General features: G+C 35.3%; 4 protein-coding genes and 1 long non-coding RNA gene across 7 annotated transcripts; 4 read left to right on the top strand and 1 right to left on the bottom strand.

The window, feature by feature from the left end:
• The first annotated feature begins 1,137 nt into the window (after positions 1–1,137).
• On the top strand, positions 1,138–5,614 carry LOC140009534 (metal tolerance protein C2-like). The gene is made up of 10 exons (XM_072055361.1): positions 1,138–1,677; positions 2,109–2,217; positions 2,558–2,597; positions 2,897–2,973; positions 4,017–4,105; positions 4,316–4,385; positions 4,593–4,631; positions 4,716–4,866; positions 4,964–5,053; positions 5,248–5,614. The coding sequence occupies exons 1-10, from the start codon at positions 1,212–1,214 to the stop codon at positions 5,347–5,349; spliced, it is 1,233 nt and encodes a 410-aa protein (XP_071911462.1). The 5' UTR covers positions 1,138–1,211; the 3' UTR covers positions 5,350–5,614.
• Positions 5,615–9,087: 3,473 nt separating this feature from the next.
• Positions 9,088–15,259, top strand: LOC113694334 (protein NCA1). Of its 3 annotated transcripts, none has more exons than XM_027213259.2 (9): positions 9,088–9,245; positions 10,424–10,468; positions 10,590–10,898; positions 11,028–11,259; positions 11,419–11,564; positions 11,696–11,783; positions 11,937–12,083; positions 14,612–14,761; positions 14,845–15,259. In XM_027213259.2, exons 3-9 carry the CDS (start codon positions 10,603–10,605, stop codon positions 14,899–14,901), a joined length of 1,116 nt encoding a protein of 371 aa, XP_027069060.2. In that variant the 5' UTR covers positions 9,088–9,245; positions 10,424–10,468; positions 10,590–10,602; the 3' UTR covers positions 14,902–15,259. The 3 variants fall into 3 exon arrangements, with proteins under 3 accessions (XP_027069060.2, XP_027069059.2, XP_027069061.2); XM_027213258.2 differs by having other exon boundaries at positions 10,424–10,507; XM_027213260.2 differs by lacking the exon at positions 10,424–10,468.
• Positions 15,260–16,149: 890 nt separating this feature from the next.
• LOC113692027 (protein VACUOLELESS GAMETOPHYTES) lies at positions 16,150–16,878 on the top strand. Its single transcript, XM_027210363.2, has one exon. The coding sequence runs from the start codon at positions 16,150–16,152 to the stop codon at positions 16,876–16,878; it is 729 nt and encodes a 242-aa protein (XP_027066164.1).
• Positions 16,879–17,741: 863 nt separating this feature from the next.
• Positions 17,742–19,694, bottom strand: LOC140009533 (uncharacterized). Its single transcript, XR_011816965.1, has 2 exons — positions 19,558–19,694; positions 17,742–19,356 (listed from the first exon to the last, which is right to left on the bottom strand). It is a non-coding gene; the product is annotated as an uncharacterized lncRNA (long non-coding RNA).
• On the top strand, positions 18,378–19,751 carry LOC140009532 (uncharacterized). The gene is made up of 2 exons (XM_072055360.1): positions 18,378–19,457; positions 19,612–19,751. Exons 1-2 carry the CDS (start codon positions 18,378–18,380, stop codon positions 19,633–19,635), a joined length of 1,104 nt encoding a protein of 367 aa, XP_071911461.1. The 3' UTR covers positions 19,636–19,751.
• Positions 19,752–23,512: the final 3,761 nt, after the last annotated feature.

The following is a 23,512-nucleotide window of genomic DNA, read 5'->3' as shown; positions in this document are numbered from 1 at the left end:
GATAATTAATACTGATTTTTCAGTTTGGTGTTATGGCCTTAAATTTTTCTTCAACGGTAGGCAATGACATATGAGCTGATGCTTGAAATTTCGAGCACCACTACAATTGTTGTAACTTAAATTCATGAGTTTTTTTTTTTTTTTGGAACTTTAATTAAACCTATCCTTCAAGACATTTGTTCTTTTCTCTTGTAAACTTTAATTAGCATATTGTTCGCTAAGTGCTAATAGTAATCTCTCGATTCTTCTTGGTCTTGTGTTACATATTTTTACTCTGATTTCTTTATCTTTCAAATAGTAATAATGTCCTTAGATATATAGGTATTTCACAGCTATTTATGTTAAATTGGGCATACACATTTTTATCTCTAGTTCTTTTTAAAGGGTGAAATTCTATGACTTTTTTGCAGCATTGTAATTATTGTTTCTGTCACTACCAAATTCAAACTTTTAAGTGTGAAATTTGAAGGTCTTGTAGTTGAAAATATTTGAGGCCTAAAACATGCAGGAGGTATATCTGAGCAAAATGCTTATGCATTTATTTTGAATCCATTGGTTCGAGAAGAAACAAATGGACTTAAAATTCAATTTTCAAAAACAATTAAGAACATCAATACTTCTTGGAAATTAGTTAATTACATCAATTATCGAGCCAATTATCTTTCAAATAGATTATCGAGAAAATTATTCCTGTTGAAAATATGCGAGGAACCAAATAATTTTATATAAAAATTGAGGGACTAAAAAAGAAGACGTTAGAACGGTGGAGCACTACTTAAGCAATTGGGTTAATTCCACTTTGTCTCCCCAAACTTTGGACGATTACCCACTTCAGTCCCTAAACTTATAAATACCTTCCACTTAAGTTCCTAAACTTATAAAATGGGACACTTAAATCCCTAAACCCTTATAAAATGGGACACTTCGACCACCAACGGCATTCAGGATTTGTTAACAATTTTCCTTAAGTGGGAGGTATTTATAAGTTTAAGGACTTAAGTGTCCCATTTTGAAGTTTAGGAACTGAAGTGGGTAATCGTCAAAAGTTTGGGGGGACAAAGTGGTATTAACCCTAAGCAATTTATCCTGGTTATATTTCCTTCGACAACGACCTTACTTTGACTCGAAAGTCTTCCGCTCAATCACTCGTATAGTCTATATAGCATTGCTTCCCCAAGCGGAGTTTTCTTTACTCCAGCTCTGCGTCCCTAATGGACAACTCGAGATTTTCTTACGGGAAGGCTCAAAACGCATCGTTTCATCATTACCAAAAGCTCGATTCCGAATCCCGATCCCCACGGTCAATCAACGGTGATTTCTCATTCGGCGGCGACACCGATCGCCGATTCGCTTATTCCCGGCAGCCTTCATTTCACCAACCGCCGCAGGAGCCTCAGACTCCTGTCTCGATCAAGGATTCTACCAAGCCGTTTCTATCCAGAACAAGTTCCAGCGTTGATATTCCCCTGAATCTTTATTCATACGATAAAATCGAGAATTTTGCGGATGAGTCAAAGGAGTTAGATGAGAAATTGTCAATTTTGTCGTTTATTTTGTTTATATTTAAGAGCGCGAGATCGGGCAATAAGCAGCTAAGGAAATTGTTCGTGTTGATATCGCTTAACGTTGCTTATTCTTCTGCTGAATTGTGTATTGGACTTTTCTCCGGTCGAGTAGGTATGAAAATTTTGAAGCTTTTATTTTATTTTTTTCTAAATTTCGACTTGCTGTATAGCTTACCAACTATAATTAGAACTATGCACTTTATTAATGCTGCTCGCTAATGTTAATGATGAGCATTAGTCACTTTTTACCATTAACGACTTTGGCTTGTGAATTTATACACTAGAGAAACATTAGTCAAATTAGATGCAAATATATAGGTTTAGTCACAATTAAAACACTAAACCTTTTTATCTTTTATCTTTATTTAAAAAAATATTTGCTGAAAAATGGGATGAATTCTCTCAAGCTGTAAACCTGATTTGGTAAATTTATTGAATAAAACTGATTATTTTGGGCTTAATGTATCGTAATCATTTTCTTGGTTATAGTTATATTAGTTGGTTTGTGGTGTTTAGATTTGATTTTGTTCTTGCTTTGTCCAGGTTTGGTTTCTGATGCATTTCACTTGACGTTTGGCTGTGGACTGTTGACTTTTTCCTTGTTTGCAATGGTCACTTCACGGAGAAAGCCTGATAGGTGCTATACATACGGGTGAGATTCAATCCTTTAGTTTAGCTATGTAGCTTCTTTAGCTGAGTAGTCTTAAAAATTTCTCTTCATTGCTAGCTTTTTGATTAGCCAGTTTATTTCGTTGCTACCTTAATTTAATGTACGCTTCAGAAAGATTACGAAGGTATGTTCAAGGGGATATTCTTAAACAAACCATTTTAAAATGTGGAGTTGTTTTCAATTGGAAAAGAATATAATTTGTTTGGTAACATTTTCTCGATCTCCTATATTAGTATGATGACGACTCTAGGTCGTGTATTCTGGACTATTGAGATGAACAGTTTTCAAAAGGATAATTGATACGGATTTGAATTTCTGTCAGGTATAAAAGACTGGAGGTTCTGTCTGCCTTCACCAATGCTGTAAGTATTATACTTTTTGATCATGCTTCGACTTGCCTTTTCATATTGACATGCTCTAAGAGAAGCTTCTAGTAATTTTCCAATAAAGGATCTGTTTGAGGTAGACATATGAATGATGTCTTCAAAGCATCTATCTTTCTAGTCCAGGAATATCCAATGAAGCAAAAGTGATTAAAAGAATAGGCTTTTGTTGTTGAGAAAATTTTGGTCCCATTCTCTACGTGTATAACTTGCATGGATGTATTTTGCATCTATGTATTAACATGGCAATGTTTTGTTTGTGTTCCTGGTGTAGACAGCTGTTTCTTTTGTTTTTGTCATTCTCCTTGGCCGTGGAAGCACTTCATGCATTTATACAAGATGAATCTGAGCACAAGTAAGTTGGTAGTCTCAGCATATGCAAACCACCTTTTAGGACTGTCATGTGGAAGATATTGTCATTTCATGAACAAAGTCAGTTTTGTTTTTTTCTCTCCCTCTTCCCCTGTACAAAGTTTATGTTTTTAGGATGACATGTATCTATTTATATATATGTATTTAAACAATTATATGCACCTATTGTTTTTTCTCTTTGTTGTACTGCTGATCAAGTAACAACAGTTATTTTTGGTTTTCACTAAGCTTTTCAACTTTATCATTACTTTTTATCAAAGTGAGTGTGATAATGTTTTGGAGTTTATTGATTGAAAACTTTATTTAACATGAGATTGAAGCATTCCTGTATTTTGGAAATTGAAATTTGAAGTAACTCAAGACAGAAGAATTCCCACCAAAAGAGAATATGTGATTTTGGCTAACACTCATGAGATTTTCCTGTATTAGTTCTCCTTTTTCTGTTACAGGCCTTCTTCTTAAGTTTTATTTAGAGGAAGAAAATGTAATGTTCAGAAGCCTGGTGTTAAAAATGAGGCGAAAGTTAGCTAATGTCTTTTATCTCAGCTGCATGAGCAGAAACTTAGCTGTCAATATAAGGAAAGCAAATTAAAATATGGTCTACATTAAGAAGTCATTTTGTAATCTGCAGAAGCTTAGCTCTCAATATAAGGAAAGAAAATTAAAATATGGTCTACATTAAGAAATCATTTTGTAATCCACTAGTTGACTTTCTTAACTGCATCTATGTACTAGGAATAACTTTCTCTTTACAGTCCCAATGATTTCTTTTCTTCTGAACTCTGAAGAAATTTTAAGAAACATATTCACTTCTTCTGTCTCAACCTAAGCATCATTTTCTTGAGGATACAAATTAGCCGAAATAGGGAATAAGAGAAATCTATTATGACTAGTTTCTGAATATACCTTTTCTGGCTAGGAAATGTGATTATTTCAATTAGAAAGTAAGATCTGCTGTTGAATTTTAGAATAGCTTTTCACTTATTTATAATTCTTCTCTGATCTATAATCAATTCCAACTTCTAGGCATTACTTGATAGTCTCTGCTGTGACTAATCTGCTGGTGAATCTCATTGGTGTGTGGTTCTTCAGGAACTATGCTCGCATTAATCTTGGTAAGTCTCTTGCTTGTGCTTGGAGTTTTCTTACCTCTAAGTTGAGGCTGTCTTGTTACTTTCCATATTTTTTCCTAATGAATGTGTTGACTCCTCCTGTTGTGTTCTTGTATGTATTTTCTCTCCATTAGTGGAAAATAACATATATATATATATATGTATATATGTATGCTTCCATGTTGAAATTCTTATGTGAAAAATCAATTGCAGTTTACAGAAACGCTGAAGATATGAATTACCACTCAGTTTGCTTGCATGTTCTTGCAGACTCTATTCGTAGGTATGAGACGAATAACTGTAATCACAGATGCGTTTCTTTTAACACATATATGCCTTCATGTGATTTTACTACACATGCACAAGCACATGCATATCAACATTTACATATATAAGGTACCTCTTATGTGTCTTTCTTAATATCTAATTTCTATTTTATTTGATATGCTTGCTCATAGATCTTAATCTGTCTACATTCTTTGTTTCTCAGTGCAGGATTAATCCTAGCATCCTGGTTATTAGCCCTTGGGTATTTGCTCTCTCCTTTGATTAAGGATGTTTTGTTTCAACTAAATATCACATACCTACCTATTTATGTGCTGGTTTTTTGCAGGGTGAGAAATGCTGAGGTTTTGTGTTTGGGACTAGTTTCATTTACTGTTTTTATGCTGGTGATACCACTTTTTAAAGCCACTGGTGGCATCCTGCTGCAAATGGCCCCTCCCAGCATGCCATCTTCAGCCTTGAGCAAATGCTGGAGACAGGTAGTTCTATCTATTTTTGCATTATATTTTACTACATAAGACAAATAGATAATTTTTTTGTATTTGCAGTTGATTAATTCTTTCAGTGAATTATCAGGTAAGCACCCGTGAAGAAATTTCAGAAGTTTCTCAAGCTCGTTTTTGGGAACTGGTGCCCGGTCATGTCATTGGATCAATTTCATTACAGGTAGGTATCACAATGAAGTTTGGATGGCAACGGTATTCATATGTCATAACTAAACAGGCGCAAGCAATTAGTTCTATTTGACCATAAAACTAATTGGGCACACATCCACCTTTCAAAAGGATCTGCTTTGCTTTATGCTATTGGTTTTACACTTGCACTATATCAGTTGTTCTATTGTTGGATGGCTTTCACAGGTGAAGAAGGGAATTGAGGATCGTCCGGTACTTCAATATGTGCATAACCTGTATCATGAATTGGGGGTACAGGACTTGACGGTACAAGTTGACTACAGCTAAAGTTTCACTTGTGTATTTGTATTTTATTCCTGGTTGCTGGATACAAAGATCAAATACCCAGGCATTGGCGCTAGCCAGTTGAACCTTGTACGAAAAAGATTTAATGCTAGTTAAAGTTAAAATTGCCCATACCTAGCAAGGAAGAAAGGTTTCATTTTTGTTTAGTCATCAAGTCAAGAAACAGTTAATGTTCATGACATGATTGCCTGTAAAGAATTTTGCTCGGTTTCTTTTATTGATGGCTACCACAAGGTTCAATCTTGTAGATGAAGGCACGAGTTGGTTGTCCTTTATCCAGGTAACTCTTTGCTTCAGTTTAGAATTGTTTCCTAACGGAACCAGAGATGAGTCATCATTGCATTTATATCACAGCAAGTGTTTCTTTTGTTCGTGTCTGTATATGATTGCTGTTCACTAGCAAAAAAGGAAGTCAGCTGAGTAAAAGGGCCAAGTGTCCACCCCCATCAAAGCCTGGATTTTTCAGTGATAAACCAAATATTGCAGTATTTCTCTGTAGTTTCTGGCACTTTAACCAATTTTTACTGTCATGTTCGATCATGCGGATTATTCCGGCACACGCGCTGCGCTATCTAGGTTAAATTTACACATCATCACTGATGGTATGTCTACATTCAGCACATTGGAAAGAGATTCCATTACGGGGTTGACCACAATTGTTGCACTGGAGGCTGGCTGTTCACCCTTCTTAAGAATCACAGATAACGGATGAGGGTTGGCCCCTGAGATCAAGGGAGCCTCCAAACTTGATGAACTGATATTCATTATAAAGGATGGCCACAACTAAAATTGCTTTCGTCTCAAGCTGAGAAGGATTTTCCTTCTCTCCGAGGCTCTTCTACTTCATGACCTGGGTGATCAAATCAATTGAATCATCTGGCACTGGGAATTGGAGAGGATGTTTCAGATAAATCTTCAAGCTGCATCTTAGACTTGCAAAGCCTGATATCATAAGAAACAATCCCAAGTCAAGCAAAAACAAGTAGTAGTAGTGATATTAGACAAAAAAGGTATTTTAATCGAGTTGGAAGAGGACTGCCTAGACGCCTTGGCTGCTCTGCCCTGAACACTGAAATGGTTGAACCAGTGATCTGATCTTGGTATGTATTTGGCGCTCTGCTGTTAACAATTTGGTGTTTTTATGAAGGATTAATGCCAGTGGATTTAGTGGCAAGTAAGCAAGCGGGCAAAATTGACCCCCACTTAATTTTTTTTAAAATTAATTTTAAAGTTTAGTAGGGGCAGGCAATTGTGTCATGATGATCATTTATTTGTGAGTAAGATTCATCATCAGTGTGTTATTCACCGGCAGCCTTATTAATTGTGAGAAGTTTGTTGCAGTGATGATTTATGTACGAGAACGACACATTTCTTAGCATTCGTATTCAGCGTAATAATAAATGTAGTACTAAAATCTCATATTTCTAAATTGACATTAATGTGCTAAAATGACGTTTGAGGTGACAAAATTGGAATAATATTCAAATCTAAGCGACTAAAAATTAGTACATTTGTTTGGCAAAGAGAGAGAAAAAACAAATAAAAGAAAAGGAAAAAATAAAAAAGAAAAATCAAGAAACAACCTAATAATCGCAGTAGAGCTACACTAGTATAAGTACTTACTATAAAAAAATTAAAAAAGAGAAAAAAAAGGAAGAAAATACAAAAAAAAGGGATAATTTCACAAACCTCCCCTGAGGTTTTTAACAATTATAGAGAACTCCCTTCAGGTTTTAAAAATTACATATATTTCCCCTACTTTTAATGTTTAGTAACAATGTAGGTCCGACAAGATAAATTTTCCCACAGAAATCCTAAATTGTCCTTTTGTACAAAACTAAGAAAGAAAAATATAATGTACTCAATTAATTTCTTCTACACTTTGCATAAATCAACAAGTCTAATCCCTAAAAACCATCCAAGCAAAAGTTCTAAAATCAAGTAGCCGTCTAAAAAAAATTATAAATTGCACATAAAATATTAATACTTGCCACGCAAAAAAAAAAAAAAACACACACACACACACACGGAGCCCATTGATAATCAGTTGTACCTAAAATTAAATATTAATATTCAAATACCTTTTTAATGCAAGTTAGTATGATCTAGAATCGTCATTACAATCCTTCTATGGGTTTAAAAATATTAATATCTCAAAAAATAGATGATAAATTCTACCTCTATAATAAAACATAATAAAAAATATCTAATCCAATGAAAGAAATCCCTATGTAATTATTGACATTTTATAAAATTTTTTCTTGGCAACAAACAAAATATGACAAATTTCACATCTTTAGTTCTTCTTCTTATTTCAATCATTAATTTAATTATTTATTTCTCTATCACTGCGAGTCTCTTTATTTCCTTTTAATTTGACAAATAATCTACTCTCTCTGTTGCTTTTGTAAATTTCAATTTACTAATATCCACAATATTGAAGATAATAAAAAGAAGTTATATTAATTAGAAAACAGAGGAGCAAAAATAGATAAGAGACAGAAAAATGAATTTTTTTTGGGTTTTGTAAATTTAGTACCTTAAATTTAAAATTGTCTGCCAAGTGGAGGGCATTATAGGTATTTTACTATATCAAGAGAGGTAAGTGTAATTTTTTAAATCTGAGGGGAGCTGAATGAAATTGTTAGAAACCTCAAGGGAGGTTTCTGAAATTATCCAAAAGAAAAAGGGATAATTTCATAAACCTCCCTTGAGGTTTTATGAAATATCACCTAGCTCCCTTGAGGTTTTTAAAATCTCACTTAACACCCCTTGAATTGACATTTTGGTAACATTGGAAGCCTTTCTAACCAAAAGTAATATTAAAAATTTCATGTTTGAGAAGAGAGATTATTTTAGTGCCTTTAATACCCTTAGGCTATAAAAAAATGAACATTTCACAAACCAAGGAAAAAAAGTATTAAATTGGAACCATCTTAAAAGTAAGGAGATGAAAATTGATAAGATTTTATGTTACAGCCAATAGTCACTTCTACAATAGGAAGAGATAGTAAAAGCAAATACTATTTTTTGAACCATTTATACAAATAGAACCTTTCATAGCGTTGAAGGTAATTAACATGTAAAATCATACATTTGAGCAAAAAAAATTTAGTAATAGATGAAATTCAACTTTAATATCATACAAAAAATTTTGCTCAAAATAGACAGACTTTTTTTATGGGTGTGAAATATGAAAATTTTATTATAGAAAAAGTCAGAATTTGAAAAATTATTTGGAGTTTCAATTACTTTATTTCTCTTACGCTCTACATGAATAGGAATAAATAAATAAATAAATAAAGTTGTGAAACACCAAAAAAGGAAAAAAATAAAAAGAACCTGCAGCTATTCTTCTCCAAATGCATTGAATATTTCATTGATTAAATCTTATATTTAATTGATATTTGCAATTCAATTATACATATATATGTATGTATGTATGTATGCATGTTTTTATAGACATTATTAAAGAAAAGTAGGAAATTTAGAGAAAGGAAAACAAGTTCATAAAATTCAAATATAAGGGTATTATTGACAATTCATCACCTTTTATATTAGTATATGGCCCGATCATCACTTTAAGGGTACTAAGTGAGATTTTAAAAAATTTAGGGAAGCTAGATGATATTTCATGAAACCTCAAGGTAGGTTTCTGAAATTATCCCAAAGAAAAAATGCCTTTTGGCTTTTTCCTTACCTGTGACCTCTCTCAGTCTTTTCTTCTCTATTGCCTTCCCTATATTTGTGCCTTTTTTTTCTCTTTGTATTTGTCTCTCTTAACTTGAAAGCTGGGATTATCCCTACTCCGCCAAGGACCTGATCTTTAATCCGCTTGGCAAGTCTATCGAGCTAGTGTGCAACGCTCTAGGCATAAGGTACTACTGCTTCGATTCTATCTGGTCCCGTCGTTATTGTCGTTCATTAGCCATCTGTTTAGCCTTTATAATACTTTTGCTGATTTGGATTTTCTGTATCATTATTATTATTATCGTTGTTATCATATTGTTTTTGTGTAAAAATTTGAACTTTTTAAAATTTGTGAGCTAAGGATCATGATGAAGAATGTGTTTCAATTATAGTCCTAAATTGAAGGATGTATTTTCGGTTTTTCTAGCTGGGGTTTTTGGGATGAGGTAATCTCTGCTGATTTTTAATCAGGCTTGTTGATTCAGCAAGAGAATGCCACTCAAAAAAGAAGAAAAAGTAAAAGAAAAACCCCCACCAAGCTTTTTCGGAGATTGTAGCTGCAGCGATTGGCCTTTATGTGAGATTTTGGGGGGGGGGGCTGGTTGCAGTTTGTTTGGTTTGGCTTGAACTGTTCTTGCAAGATTGCATAAAAGGGAAAAGGATATATTGATAATGTGATAAGTTAATAGTGCAGCCAGGCGTTGATAACAAATATGACCGTAGGCGCAAACATTTAGTTGATAAGCAGGGCAGTGCTGATTTACGGTAGAGAGTTTTGGTTCCACTTTCATTGGTTTTTTAAGTTGATAACAAGGATTGAAGGCAAAATGATGTCTTTAATTTAGGAACAGCAGTGAGTCATATGCATAACTCTCTAGCACATAGGAATATGTGTCTACACCACATCTTGTGATCTAGTATTTCTTGTGGAAAGGAACTTAAAAATAGGAGAATGTGGGAGATAGTAGTCTTAAAGCGTTAGACTGCTTGATTGAATAAACAAGATTCAATGTGGGCAACCTGTAAGACTATTTAGTGGCTTTGATGGCCATAGCAATTGGTGTTACCATCAAGAGGTTCTCTTTGTTTTAATGTCTTCCAGGAGATATAATTCTCTGTCTCAGTACCTTCTTAGATTAAAGTTACATCTGTACTCTTCAAGGAGGTTTGACTACGAATATTAGCTTTATCTTTAGAACAATAAAGCATAAAATGTTGGAATTGGTAATTAGAGAACTTTTTTCTGAGTGGACTCTACAATGTGGGATGGTGTGTGCTTTCTGTTTTCTTCCTTTTTGAGAATTTTGTAGTGTTTGATAAAGCTGACACTGTCGTCCAAATAAACTATTCAATTCTTCCAATGCAGGAGATTTTTCCAGTTCTTCATTCTCTATCTTGGAGTGACTTTTGGGTCTCAGCATTTGCTTCATCCACAGAAAAGAAACTTACTGTGTGTCATTTGTGTTGCTTTTCTTTCCATTGACCTCTTACATTCTTGTTTGGTTTCAATGCTGTTCATATTCCTTTAACAGGTTGCCGAACAAGATGACAACTGTTTGCCCATTTGCCAAAGCTGGTCGTCCCGATGATGCTGCTGTTAAGAAATGTCCAGAAAACCAAAGTAAACCGAAGTGTCCCTTTGGATATGATTCTGACACAACTGCTGCAGGAAATGAGAGCAAGCCCAAACAAGAATCTGGCGAATCTGCCCGCGTTACTCCCAAGTGTCCCTTTGGATATGATTCTGACACATTTAAACTGGGCCCTTTCAGCTGTATGATTTGTCAAGCACTTCTTTTTGACTGTAGCAAATGCATTCCGTGTTCCCATGTCTATTGCAAGTAAGCAAAATATGCTTAACATCAAATTCAGCTTTCTTTCCTCATGTTAATTTCCATTTTATGGAAAATGCTTATATGCTTGGAAAATTTCTGATGGTGTTTTACACCTGGTACTTCATGAAAAATCAGAGTATGTATATCACGCCTCAAGGACTGTCCATTATGTGGTGCTGACATTGAGAAGATAGAACCCGACACAGATCTTCAGAATGTTGTTGATCGTTTCATTGAAGGTCATGCAAGGATCAAGAGGTCTCAAGTGAATGAGGACAAAGAGGAAGTAGTGGGTCAGAAGAAAACAGTAATATATGAAGATGTGTCTCTCGAGCGTGGTTCTTTCTTGGTGCAACAAGCCTTGAGGGTGAGTTTTCAAGTGTTTTTCAGTTATTTGTGTACCTAAGTCTGGAGTGATGCTTTTCATCACGAATCACATTCCTGTTTATCTGTGTCTTTGGTCATTTTTCTGTTATCCCTTACGCGCACCATTGTATTACTTATCTAGTGGCTGTTTTTCGTGCAGGCATTTCGTGCAAATAATTTAGAAAGTGCAAAATCAAGACTTAGTCTGTGTGCTGACGACATCAGAGAGCAGTTGCAAAGAATTGGGAACACTGCTGAATTGTGCTCACAGCTAGGAGCAGTTTTGGGCATGCTTGGTGATTGCTGGTCTATCTCCAGTTCTTTCTTATTGTGTCGATAGCATAATGTTGCATTTTACTTTTCCAATGTGTGTGTTTTTTCACTAATCTACTGATACTTAGCTTCAAAAAATATGAATGATGTGATTTATGTTGCAGTCGTGCTAGCGGAGATGCCGCCTCTGCTATCACTTATTTTGATGAGAGTGTTGTATTCCTTTCAAAAGTGCCTAAAGATGATTTGGAGGTACTTCTATTACAATTTCATGCTTAATGGTATACAGTTAAAATCTCTGCTTAAAGATGAAGTCACAGCATTAGCACCTTTCTTGTTCTACTGGTTAGCAAGCTTTTCATTTGACCTACTGCTTCTTTGATGATCATTATGGAACTTTCGCAGGTTACGCATACTCTATCTGTATCACTTAATAAAATTGGAGATCTGAAATATTATGATGGGGACCTGCAAGCTGCCAGATCTTATTATTTCCAGGCTCTGGATGTTCGTCGTGATGCTATCAAGCGTCATTCTAGCATTCCATCACAGGTCAGGAAACGTGTTAGTTATGCATGACAACCATGTTGCATGTGTGGTCTTTATGCTGGTTCTTGTAATTTGTAGAAAATGCTTACAGCCTATGGAAATATGCATATTTGGAAAACATATAACAGTTTGCCTGAACCTTCTATCTGCAATATCCGGCTTTATGATTTTAACTAAAAGAACATAGCTGAGAAAGTGCTCCAGTTGTGATTCTTAATTTCAGTGTTCATCTCTTCTAATAACTTTTGCTGCATTTGAGTACATGCGTGTGCTTAGTTTCTTCAGCTTCTAGCTAATTTGGAGTTTGGTAATTCAAGCAAATATTCAACTATGGTGTTTTGCAGCAGCTTGGAGACCCTTGTTACAGCTTATAAATTCCGTTTCCGTTTCAACCAAATGGTTTTGGCCATGTTAAAGCTCTTATGGCTTCAAATTTTGCTAGCTTTTTCTAGTAAAATATGAAATACTATATTAGCAATACTATTGGTTGCATTTTTGAAATTTAGAAAAAACAATTTGCCTCTTGACTAGACTAACTCACATAAAAATTCTTCTGAGAGGTAATGATGCCTGATCCTCTTATTCATATATTTGAATTTGTACTGTATAATTTGCCTTTTGAATAGGCTAATTCACATTATATTAATTTGAGAGTTTATGATGCTTGGTCCTCCTGTTCGTGAAGTGCTTTTGTCATGTCCAATTTCATTTTGTAGGGTGGCCTCAGATCCTTTTAGGATACATAGGACCCTTGGTTGGTTGATTTTTTTTCTGGCACATGTAGAAGTTGAAGACTTCATGAGAAAATTCTGAGTGAGAACCAATCTAGTTTTTCTCGAGTGTGACGGTAAACTAGTATATATTTTGGTAGGTTTAGAGTTCAATTGAATTTGTGTATCTTGTTCAGTCTTCAAAGAGAAGTAAAGAAGTTTGAGTAAATAGGAAATACTGGATGAAGCTTATTCTATGACTACTGGAAATGGACTTTGTTTCATATAGGACATGGATAAAAATCTCATCTGGTCTTTGAAATATTTGCTTAGGTAGATGGTTTAAAATTCGTGCTCCGTGTTCTCATTTTTAGACCTGAGAAAGTCAAGCCATAGGCACTATACTCCTGCGATCATTTTATGCTGTAACAAAAGATGTAGTGCTATGATTGTTGCATGCATGAAAGAAAACCTTGAACTGCAGGTTGTATAGAATTATATTGTTTACTAAGGATTTCATAACTTGGCTTCAAAAATTTGTGTTGCGAGGTAACATTTGCAACCATTGTTTGTGACAATCTGGAATTCTAATCTCAGCAAGTCATCTTGAACTTGGCTGGACTATTCGTACTCTGAAGGGCAAAAAGAAGAAAAATGAAACATGGGAGGGATAGTTGAATATGTGACAGGAGTAAGAGAAGGAAAGTTAGGGGAAAACAAAGAAAAAAGAGGAGTTTTTTGGGCATAATACCCATCAATTGTTAAGTCTATATTTTATTTGTTTTACTCCCTTGTGGCATGGGAAGATTAGTAGCTTCTTATGCTCTAGAATGAATGGATAAAAGAAGCATAAAAGTGGCTATGCTTCCTTTTCTCATAAGATCCAGTTGACAATCCACAGTTTCACTTTGTCTGTCATTCATTCAATTGTGGATGTTTCAAATTGCAGAGGGCAGTCTACACTGAAATAATAAATAGTAGAAATGAATGGATACCATAAAATGTTACCTAGAAAACTGGTACCAAACAGTAAAGATTACCATATGGATTTTTTAGTGCTTGACTTCTACTGAAATCCACATTAATGCAGTAAAGTAGCAACTATTAAATTAATTGGCATTTTATTTGATGATACACGGTCTTGGAGGTGGGTCGCGGTCATCGTGGAGTCTTGGAATGGTTTTCCTAGGAGGTGCTATGCCAAACAACTCTTCCCAGGAAGATGTCCAACTGGCGGAAAATTGGGAAAGCTGGCTAACAGCTAATCCAAGAGGCATATGATGCTTAAGTTAGAGAGGAGTTGAACAACTACGAGAGCTTTGGAGGCTTAAACAGTGCAGTGTCATGTTGGATAAGTGAAAGACTGAATCTTTAGTTTATGCATGTTTCATGAGTGATAGCTTGAATCCTTGAGATTCTACAACATGGGGGCAGATAAGGTAGTGTGTAACGAGTACTCGTTATCTTTTCCTAAAATTTGCTTATCTGATCAAAAAGTGAGTTTGGTCAGTTCCTGTGTAAGGATTATGACACTGTAACTTAAACAAGTAACCTTCCTTGGTTGCTGGAAATTGATGAAAATATATTTAATCAACAATAGATTGAAGACCCCCTCCCCTCCCTTTTTTCCCTGGAAAGTTAAATATTAGAAAAACAAAGAAAAATGAAAACAGGCAGGTGATGGTGCTTGATAAGCACTTGTTGTTTTTCGAGTTCTTAAACTAATTCAGAATTTAACTGTTCTTTCGACTGATATTTAAATATTGATTTAGACCTAAAGTGATGAGGCATTCTTTGTTCCTATAATTTTCATGATTTCAGATTTTGGATATAGCTATTTCCCTTGCAAAAGTTGCAGACGCGGACAGAAATCTAGGAAATGAGGATGCAGCAATTGGTGGATTTCAAGAAGCCATAAAATCACTGGAATCTTTAACATTAAGTTCTGAAGAAATTGTCCAACAACAGAAGGTAAGATCCACTATTTCTTGTGTGTGTCAATGTTTGTATCGAGAAGTTGGCTGACGCTTTATTGTTTACTTTTTCTGATGCAGCGCCTCTCGGTGCTTGAGTTTCTAAATAATCAACTCATGAATAAACCTTCCCAGTGATGCTTCATTGCACGTGCAAGAAGGGATGAGTCAGGATGTTCATGTACTGCATATGCTTGAGCCTCCTGTTGTATATCTGCTGCAAGTTCAGTTTAAGGACAAGCATCACCTGTACATATCTTAAATAAGTTAGGTTCCAACTCACACTCATTTTCTAACCGAACTTTTAGAGAAGACCAACGTGCTTTCTTTCCTGCAACTGTGCTATTTGTACAAAGGCACTGAATAAGAGAGAGCCGTACTTTCTTTTGTTGAATGAGATATGTTCGTTTCCACAGCACGGCTTGTACTTCCGCTAGATGTAATGAATTTTCATCAGTTAGCCATAATGATACTATACAGAACGTTTATGTGTTCATTTATTCTTTTCTGTTTCCACACTGTTGACTGCCTGAAGGATTTAACTTTTTGTTTGGTTTAGAGAAATTTGTCCAGAGAAAAGCAGAGACCTTCTGCTTGCAGAAGGGTTAGTGGGCAAAGCCTGTTGAATCGAAAAACCTATTCGGGTTTCATACATCCGGCAGTACTCGTGAGTATCCAGAAACTCCACTAGTGCCAACAAATTTTTTAATTACCCAAAGCCATATTTAGAGCTCAAATTTTGGTAGGGGTAGGGGAGATATTAAAAACTTGTGCTATGTTTGTCTGAAGGAACATTGCATGCCACACAGAGAGAAATTGTTTGAGTGTAAACTCCAATTATTGCTCAAAGATCTTAGTTTTCCAGAACAACCAGATGTGTTTTAGGTTTGGACCTTCATGTTATTACGAGAGAAAAACCATGGAGAACTCTTCTCTCTTTTCATGTTTTTATTCTTATGAATTCGCAATCTTCCTTTTATGTTTCCTAAATTTTCCCTCTTTCTTTTAGCAAAATTTAGTAGACAATCAAATCAGTTGGGAGTTAATACCCATGGAAAACAACTATTCTGCGAAGTTTCTCAATTTCAATGGCCAAAAGTTTTCATTTCAGCTCTCCGATCCGCGCTCACATGAATCTTCCTACAGTTATATTATTATTTCTGAAAGTCAATGAATATTGCAATAAGTATGAACGCTGCAGTTTGCTTTCCACCGAACTCAAGTGGGCATCCTGACCTTGACTTTGCTATTCCACTTGCCAAATTGATCACTCGAAATCTTAAACTAAGTTGGCAGATTGACTTAGTCAGCTCTGCAATTGTTTATCTGTCAAGAAGACAATAGGAATTGAAGAAGGAAGAGAGTAAACAAGAAGAACAGAAAGTAATGGAGTACAAGCATTTCAGCCACCAGCACAATCTCAATATCTACAAAGTGCAGCAAGGGCAAATTTGTCGTTGCCATGGGTGCCAATCTCTTTGCCATGATTCCATTTATGCTTGCTGGGCATGCGATTTCTTCCTTCATGAGCATTGTGGAAATGCAACTCGTTATGTTAACCATCCTGCTCATCCCCTGCATCCTCTGATCCTGATTCCTTCTCCAACTTATTGCAGCGGTTCATTTGTATGCAACGCTTGTGGGGAAATTGGCAATGCATTCTCCTATTGCTGCGCACTTTGTGAAATTGATCTTCATCTCAACTGTGCCTTTATGCCACCAAAGGTAAGCCACAAAGCCCATCAACATGAGCTTGTAGTTAGTGTTGGTAGCCCAGATCGAAAGGGTGCTCCTGAATTTTGCAAAATATGCACCAAAGAGTTGAACTCCAAGAACTGGTCATACTGTTGTCTTAAGCCTGAATGCGATTTTCGGGTGCATACTTTTTGTGCTACTTCAGAGGTTAAACCAGGTCTGTATCAGGGAGATGATCCGGATTCTGAAATCCCTGAACCAAATTCAGCAGCAACTGAAGCCAATGGAAATCAGCCTAAGCCGGCTCCTCCTAAACCATCAGATCCTGCTGCTGAATTGCTGGAGCTTCAGCTTCAGATGCAAATGGCTCAGCAACTCGCACAGATGATGGCATCTTTCAATCTCAGCCAGTTTGTGTAGACTGGAAACATAAATGTCCAAGAAGCTGGCTTTGTTGAACTTGTATGATTAAACACCAATGCTTTTGTTTTTCCTTTCCAATTGGTATGTATTTCTTGTTTTTTTCTTTTTTATATAATTTCAAGAATAAGTTTTTTTTAATCAGTCTTTCCAATTCACATTTTCTGTTGTCTGTATCTGTACAAGAACCAGTAATCAATATGGGCCTTTAGTGGCGTTCTTTGTGGAAACTTCTATATCACTGAGACAAAGAGCTGACCTGTAGGGCAGCTGAAGCTTTTATCGTTTTCATCACTTATCATGTATATAACCTTGATTGTAAGTCTTGGTGTGCATCGTTTTTCTGCATACGAGATTCTGGTTCAGGGATATATATTTCCATTTTGAAGACTTCTAAAAAGAGGCTTTTGCTCCTGTATGTTTTGATTGTTGGGGAGTGTCATATAAGACGAACATTCTCTATCATTGAACAGGCAAAGATAAGCCAATTTTCTGACATTTACACTTTAGAGCCATTGATAAGCTTGCAATTGAAAATTTGGAAAGGAATTTCCCAAGTCCTGTACCAGACTTTTGTGAGCAGAATTTTCCTTAACCAGACAGCAACTCTTTAATACTATCTACAACAGGCTTTTTAACAGTCTTCACATGCCACAAAAATGTTTTTTGGTTTATCTGCAAATACTAGCATCTAATAATCCTAGTGTCATGTTTATACAGTTAAACAAACCTTTACTGTTAAACACCATATTAACACACCTCTTCTCTTATCTAAGGCCATTCTTGTCCAGACGACTTTATATTTTCAAAAAAAATTCCAGAAGCAGATTTTATGGTTAGTAACTAAGCATCCATACAAAATATTATAGAAAAGCAATATTTGTTTCGTCAGCTCGTTATAACAGAGAACAATGTATACCAACAAGGAAAGGAAATGAAACTTAAGAGATGAAGTTAATGAAGATTACAGGTAATACCCAATTTAGTAGAGAGACACGGTACTGTAGTTGGTTGTCAGTAATAATTCTTGTAGCCTATCAGGTGGCCTGATCACATATGAAGCAACAAGAGGAGTTATCATTGGAGGGATATTCTCATGTTTCTTCTTGGCATGCCTGACGTCAAGCAGCTTGCATATCCTGTCTTCTTCTGTATGGAATCTCTTAGCTTTCTCCAATGACCGGTAAAAGCAAACTTAGAGATTGACAATTGGCTCGTGTAAAGTTAAAGGATGATAAAAACCATAGAAAGAAAGATTGTTTTCCTTACAGGCTACGGCTTAATAATTTATGACAAAAGGCCAAGCTGAAGCTGATTGAAGCACATGTAAAGGAGTAACGTAATTCTACAGCCTATATTGTTTTAAAAAACTAGGTACCAAAGTTTTGGTTAAAACAATATATGCTATCCCTTGTCACCTCCCCGTGTTGGGAACTTAGAAATTATATAGGTTTAGATTTATATGGGCACAAGAGAGAGAACTGAAACAATCTTTAGTTATGGAGAAACCACTGCAGAAGCTTCTAATACAACATTTCAGTCATGAACATCTATTAGAACGTAGACTGTTTCCACCTGAAGGAAACTGCATCTGCTTTGGCTGCAAACTTCAGATATTGCCTGGCAAGCATGGTTACCGGTGCAGAAAATGCCCCTTTTATCTTCACCAAGTGTGCTACAGCATGCCTCAAAAGATTCAGCATCCAGTTGATCCAAATCATCACCTCACCCTCCTTGCCATGCCATCAGACTTTGACAAGGCCATTGACTGCGAGGCATGTGAACAGACTATCGCTGGATTTTACTACAACTGTGCAACATGTGGTACTTTCTACCATATGTTGTGCTTAGCAACTCCTCTATCTGTTAAGCTTCCTGTCCATCCTCACACAGTCAAACTTGAATTTTCCCCACCCTACAAGTTCCAGTGTGATTTATGTGACATGCCCAGTCATCGTGGCTGGCTTTATCGATGTGGCTTCTGTGAATTTGATGTCCACATTTCTTGTGCCATCATGGATTCACAAGCTATGTTGCAATTGCAGCCACAGACCAGAGTTTTAGAAATCGATGGAAGAACAGATGCTGATAGTAAGCGCCACGAATTGATGGCCTTAGTATTGAAGGGGATTGCAGGCTTGCAGGGTCAAGAAAATTTTCCAAGTCAATCAGAATATTATCAACCAAGTCCACTGTCAGAGTATGCTCCAACTCCAAGTTTTCAACTCAGCGAAGCATGTTTCTCAATAGATATTGAAAGATCATTTATACATGATGGTCTGGAAAGCAAAGAAGCAGATTTCCATCTGGTGCAGCTTCAGGAATCTAAAGAAACAAAGAAAATTGGCTATGTTGTTTTAACCAAAGGAGATGTCCACGATCCAAAGCAGCCTAATCCAGTGGTTACTCCGGCTAAAAATCCATCAGATGGTTCTCGTATTGGAACTCCACAAAAAGGTCAAAAGCCAGCAAATTCACCTGCCATTGGTTCTCATGTTTGGGTGGAATTAGGCCAAGAAAATGCTAAAGCAAATGCATCAAATGACAACGCAGGCCATGTACATCAGACCCAAGAACAAGTAAGTATCATATTGTCAATTAATATTACAGAATTCAACGGAATGCAAAATAAGATTTGAAGTATGCAGCTTTGGAGAGGTTTTGATAATCCACATCTACCTGATACATGTATGGCAAGACAAGTTTCTGAAATTTTTTTATCCATGTCCGCAGGGTCGTTGGTGCTCATGCTGGTAAAAGCTCCTCATATTTCAGTAGTTTGTGATGGAAATGGGCAAAATTAACCAAGAAGACCATGTTCGAGGCATAACAAAATTAACCAAGAAGACCATGTTTGAAGCATAAAGTTGACAGATCAATGTCTCCTCCACATGTTGAGGGACCAAAAAAGGTTGTAATTTATTAACTTTAGTTTTTTCTGTTTGATTTGTAAAGCTTCATTGATGTTGCAAAAGCAAAATGGATTTTATTCTTTAGAAAAACTAAGCAGCGTAAAAGTTTATCAATCACTATCACTATTACTATCATTAACTATTTAATGGTAATGAATTTCGTAGAAACCCATGAAGTCTTTGATAACTAAAATTTAGACATATGTTTTACTTTTTCTTCTAAATTTTTTTCTCTCTCTCAATTTCTTCTAGTATTCTGTAACTATTTATTTTTAATTAAAAATCCGAGTTACATGGGCAAGTAATTAATGATTCCCTACTAAAAAACAGTGAATCAAAAAATCCTCAAATTAGCCTATCATACCCATTAACTCATTCCGATTAATATTAACTAGATGATAAGTATTACTATGATTTACTTTAAATCTCATCCTTTAGTCTAAAACCCACTTACCAAGTGCTACCGTAGACAAATATAGCCCAAAAGCTGTTTCCGTCGGAAAATATTGTCGTTTTCCGTGATCACATTTTCCTATCACCTTTTTCCCTCACATATATCAAATCGCTACAGTAATTTTTCCATGAAAAATGACGGAAAATACAATCCAAACACAACCTTAGGAATGGTTCTTGTTGATATGGTTTTTATTGCCTCTTTCCATAAGTATTGCAATAAATATACAAGGAGGAAGCGGACGGCTACTTATAGTTCCAGCTCTAATTCTGCTGCTCATAAATGCCAATTGCCAAAGAAAACTTCTAATCTGAATCAAAATCTTGACTCTTCATTGAATTGTTTATAAACAAAATAAGTTAACAATATATATATATATATGTGTGTGTGTGTGTGTGGTGGGGAGGGGGGGTTTGAGTGGTTTGACCTTTCATTTACTTTAACTCACTGTTTTTGTACTCCTAAAAAGATGTAGAGGTCATCCTGCAAATAAAAAATCATCCAGTCGGCTAATCTTTGTAGTTTGGACAAGATTAATTAACGTTTCTTTTTCTCAAAATAGTGCTTAATTGGACCAGTCATGCTTACCGGGCGGCTCCATTTGTCTGAAGTCTTTGTTCATGCTTTGGTAATTATATATCTCCTAGGAAAGGATAATTAATTGCAAAAGAATGACAGATTTCGTGTATATGTTAAACGGTTTTCCCACTTTGTCAAGAGAACCTAGTTGCTTTGATCAAGCTAATCAAAAGTAAATCTAATCTATTAGTACATTTTGGTCAATGGATTTGACATTTTTACTAGAACAAGTTGCTTCATCTTGAGGTGTCTTGCATGTTTTCCAAACCTAAAAGTCGAGGAAAAGAAAATGTCATGTCGTTTAAAGTGAAAAGGGTTTATAAATAAAGTAGAAATGAAAACTTCCAATATTCAAGTTTCAATTGCTTTAAAAATTTGTTTGAATTACCATGTCACTTCAACAAATTTTTACGTTTTCGCTAAACGTATTTTACATTCATCTTTTTACCGCATGTGCATCAAATCGATACAATTTATTTATTTATTTATTTATTTATAAAAACTCCAGAGAATAGCAATTCAAACGATGGAGCTCCAAGAAGTACTTGAAAACCATTTGATTCTCCATTATGCGAAACTTGTGACAGAGTCTTCTTCTCCGAGACAAGCAATCAATGTTCGAGACTTTGAGCAGCTAAAAAGGCCAGCAGCTTTACTCCTCCAAATAGTATTAAGATTAAGATGCTTCCTTAGTATGTAAGAGAATTATCAATTCCACAAGGTCCACCAAGAATGGAATTATTATTATTATTTTTTTTTTTTTTTTTGTGAAAAATCAAGGTCCACCACGTTGAAGTGGACATATATCCACAAGAAAGCAAGATCCCAAGTGAGCTTCAACATCATTTATCCATATTGATCGAGTAATACACATCTAGGATGTTACTAGCCTCCCTCCACAACATGCAATGTGGTGCCACTGCCAAATAGAAATTCCTTCAAGCAAAGGTTATCGCAGTACTGTCCTTTTCTCTTTCCTCTTTTAGGTGCAATAAAGAGAATACTTGTACAAGGCATATCTAAACTCAAATTCTATTGAATCACAAAGAAGAAAAAAAAAGAAATTTGATTATACCCTCTACCTTTAAACGAACGAGGGAAAAAAAAGAGAGGATGTAGTTCAGCATTAAAACCTCTTAATCCTTTTGTAATTGATGAGTCAGGCTCATTAATTCTCTCCGTCTAATTCCTTTAATTTTGCCTTTCATTCTTCATTCTTTTCCTCCTTTTCTTGAAAAAAAATTGTACATAGTTGAATACAATTCCCTCACGAATTAAAAGGAGCATTTCGGTGGAAATTAGAGCAATGCTTGAGTAGTAGACATGCACAGACACGTTAACGTATTATGGTTCTTTTGAATTTGCACCCCTTCAATTATGAAATGTTCCCATTTTGCACCCCTTCAATTGTCAAAATGGTTAATGGTGTTAAGTAAACTAACAAAATTCTCTCAAAGTGCATGCCAAGGCAATTACTATTCAACTTTGTGTCGACCTAAATTATTATCCATTTCTACATACTTTGCACCCTCAAACTTGATATGTGGACGTACGCTTTGCGCACCTTAATTTTGTTTTAATATGTTTTCACAAATTTATGGCATTTCGTGGTTTAAATAGTGCTTTGCAATTACGGACGTTTTTCTAAACGTGGTCATTAAAAAGGCCAAATTACTCAAAATAAAAGCTTGGGTTGTGTCCAAAATTAGGCTAGACTCTAGGTAGCACAGTGGAAAGAATAATAGTTTAGGGGGTGCAGAGTGAAATTAGGCTTGAAAATAGCGGTTAGTGGAGGAAGATGAAGTTGGACTAACAAGACATAAAGCTAATGGATGCATGACCTTAATTTACTACTAAGAAGATCATATTCTCTGATTGATCTTGATGCGAATGGTAGCTTAAGGATCTTATTGATTTGATCTCATCCTGTTATTTTACCAGAATAGTCACTGAATAAATCAGACAGTACGTTGAATCTAATCCCAAGAACCGCATTTCACTTTCTTTTTTAATACATATTTTAGTTCCCCCTAACGATCGATTAAGGTCTTGGCCTAGCTAACCTATTTTTAATTACCTATTTTTTCTAGTAAATATATTGTAGAAGGTTTTCAATAGTTTGACACGTGTTATTCCCTTAATTAGGTGATTGAATTTTTTATTCTTTAATAACTTGATTGATGTTATTCAATGGTTACATGTTAATTAAATTCGAATCACTACTGAATTCCTACACAGCACAGTACGCAACTTCAAATGTTTAATATATCCTTACACATATAATTAATATGAGACATAAATTCAAATATTTAAATTCTTACTTTAGTCTAAAATTTAAATTATATATTTTCAATCATTTATAGTTCCCATCATCAACTATATATCCTCAACTACTAACTTCATCCGGGTGTGTCTTGTAATCCAACCACGTGACACTTTAAAAGGAATAAGAATTTAATACGTGCGAGGAGCGATAATTTTGGCACTCTACGAGTAGTTTCTGGTATTTCACGTCAATGTTCCTAAATTATAGCGAACACTTCATTTTTTCTGATAAAACTCTCTTTCTTCTCTTTTAAAAATCTCTCCGGTCAAAATGACCTCAACTCTCCCAAATAGATACATTCTTCTCTCCTAGGATTCCTAGTGAGAGTTTTAGGCAATTTTGTCATTTTTGCCCTAATATTAT

Source organism: Coffea arabica, chromosome 6e (genome assembly GCF_036785885.1).
Source record: "Coffea arabica cultivar ET-39 chromosome 6e, Coffea Arabica ET-39 HiFi, whole genome shotgun sequence".
NCBI classification, from domain to species: Eukaryota; Viridiplantae; Streptophyta; class Magnoliopsida; order Gentianales; family Rubiaceae; genus Coffea; species Coffea arabica.
Note: the sequence above shows the minus strand (reverse complement) of the source record. Positions and strands in the feature narration are given on the sequence as shown.

Excerpts from the sequence above, each read along its gene's own strand:
- LOC140009534 (XM_072055361.1), top strand. The coding sequence starts at position 1,212 with ATGGACAACTCGAGATTTTCTTACGGGAAGGCTCAAAACGCATCGTTT. Across the intron at positions 1,678-2,108 it reads ACTTTTCTCCGGTCGAGTAG|GTTTGGTTTCTGATGCATTT; the intron begins GTATGAAAATTT and ends TGCTTTGTCCAG. Across the intron at positions 4,867-4,963 it reads TGAGCAAATGCTGGAGACAG|GTAAGCACCCGTGAAGAAAT; the intron begins GTAGTTCTATCT and ends GTGAATTATCAG.
- LOC113692027 (XM_027210363.2), top strand. The coding sequence starts at position 16,150 with ATGGAGTACAAGCATTTCAGCCACCAGCACAATCTCAATATCTACAAA.
- LOC140009532 (XM_072055360.1), top strand. The coding sequence starts at position 18,378 with ATGGAGAAACCACTGCAGAAGCTTCTAATACAACATTTCAGTCATGAA. Across the intron at positions 19,458-19,611 it reads TACATCAGACCCAAGAACAA|GGTCGTTGGTGCTCATGCTG; the intron begins GTAAGTATCATA and ends CCATGTCCGCAG.
- LOC113694334 (XM_027213260.2), top strand. The coding sequence starts at position 10,603 with ATGACAACTGTTTGCCCATTTGCCAAAGCTGGTCGTCCCGATGATGCT. Across the intron at positions 11,565-11,695 it reads GGCATGCTTGGTGATTGCTG|TCGTGCTAGCGGAGATGCCG; the intron begins GTCTATCTCCAG and ends TTTATGTTGCAG. Across the intron at positions 11,784-11,936 it reads TGCCTAAAGATGATTTGGAG|GTTACGCATACTCTATCTGT; the intron begins GTACTTCTATTA and ends GAACTTTCGCAG.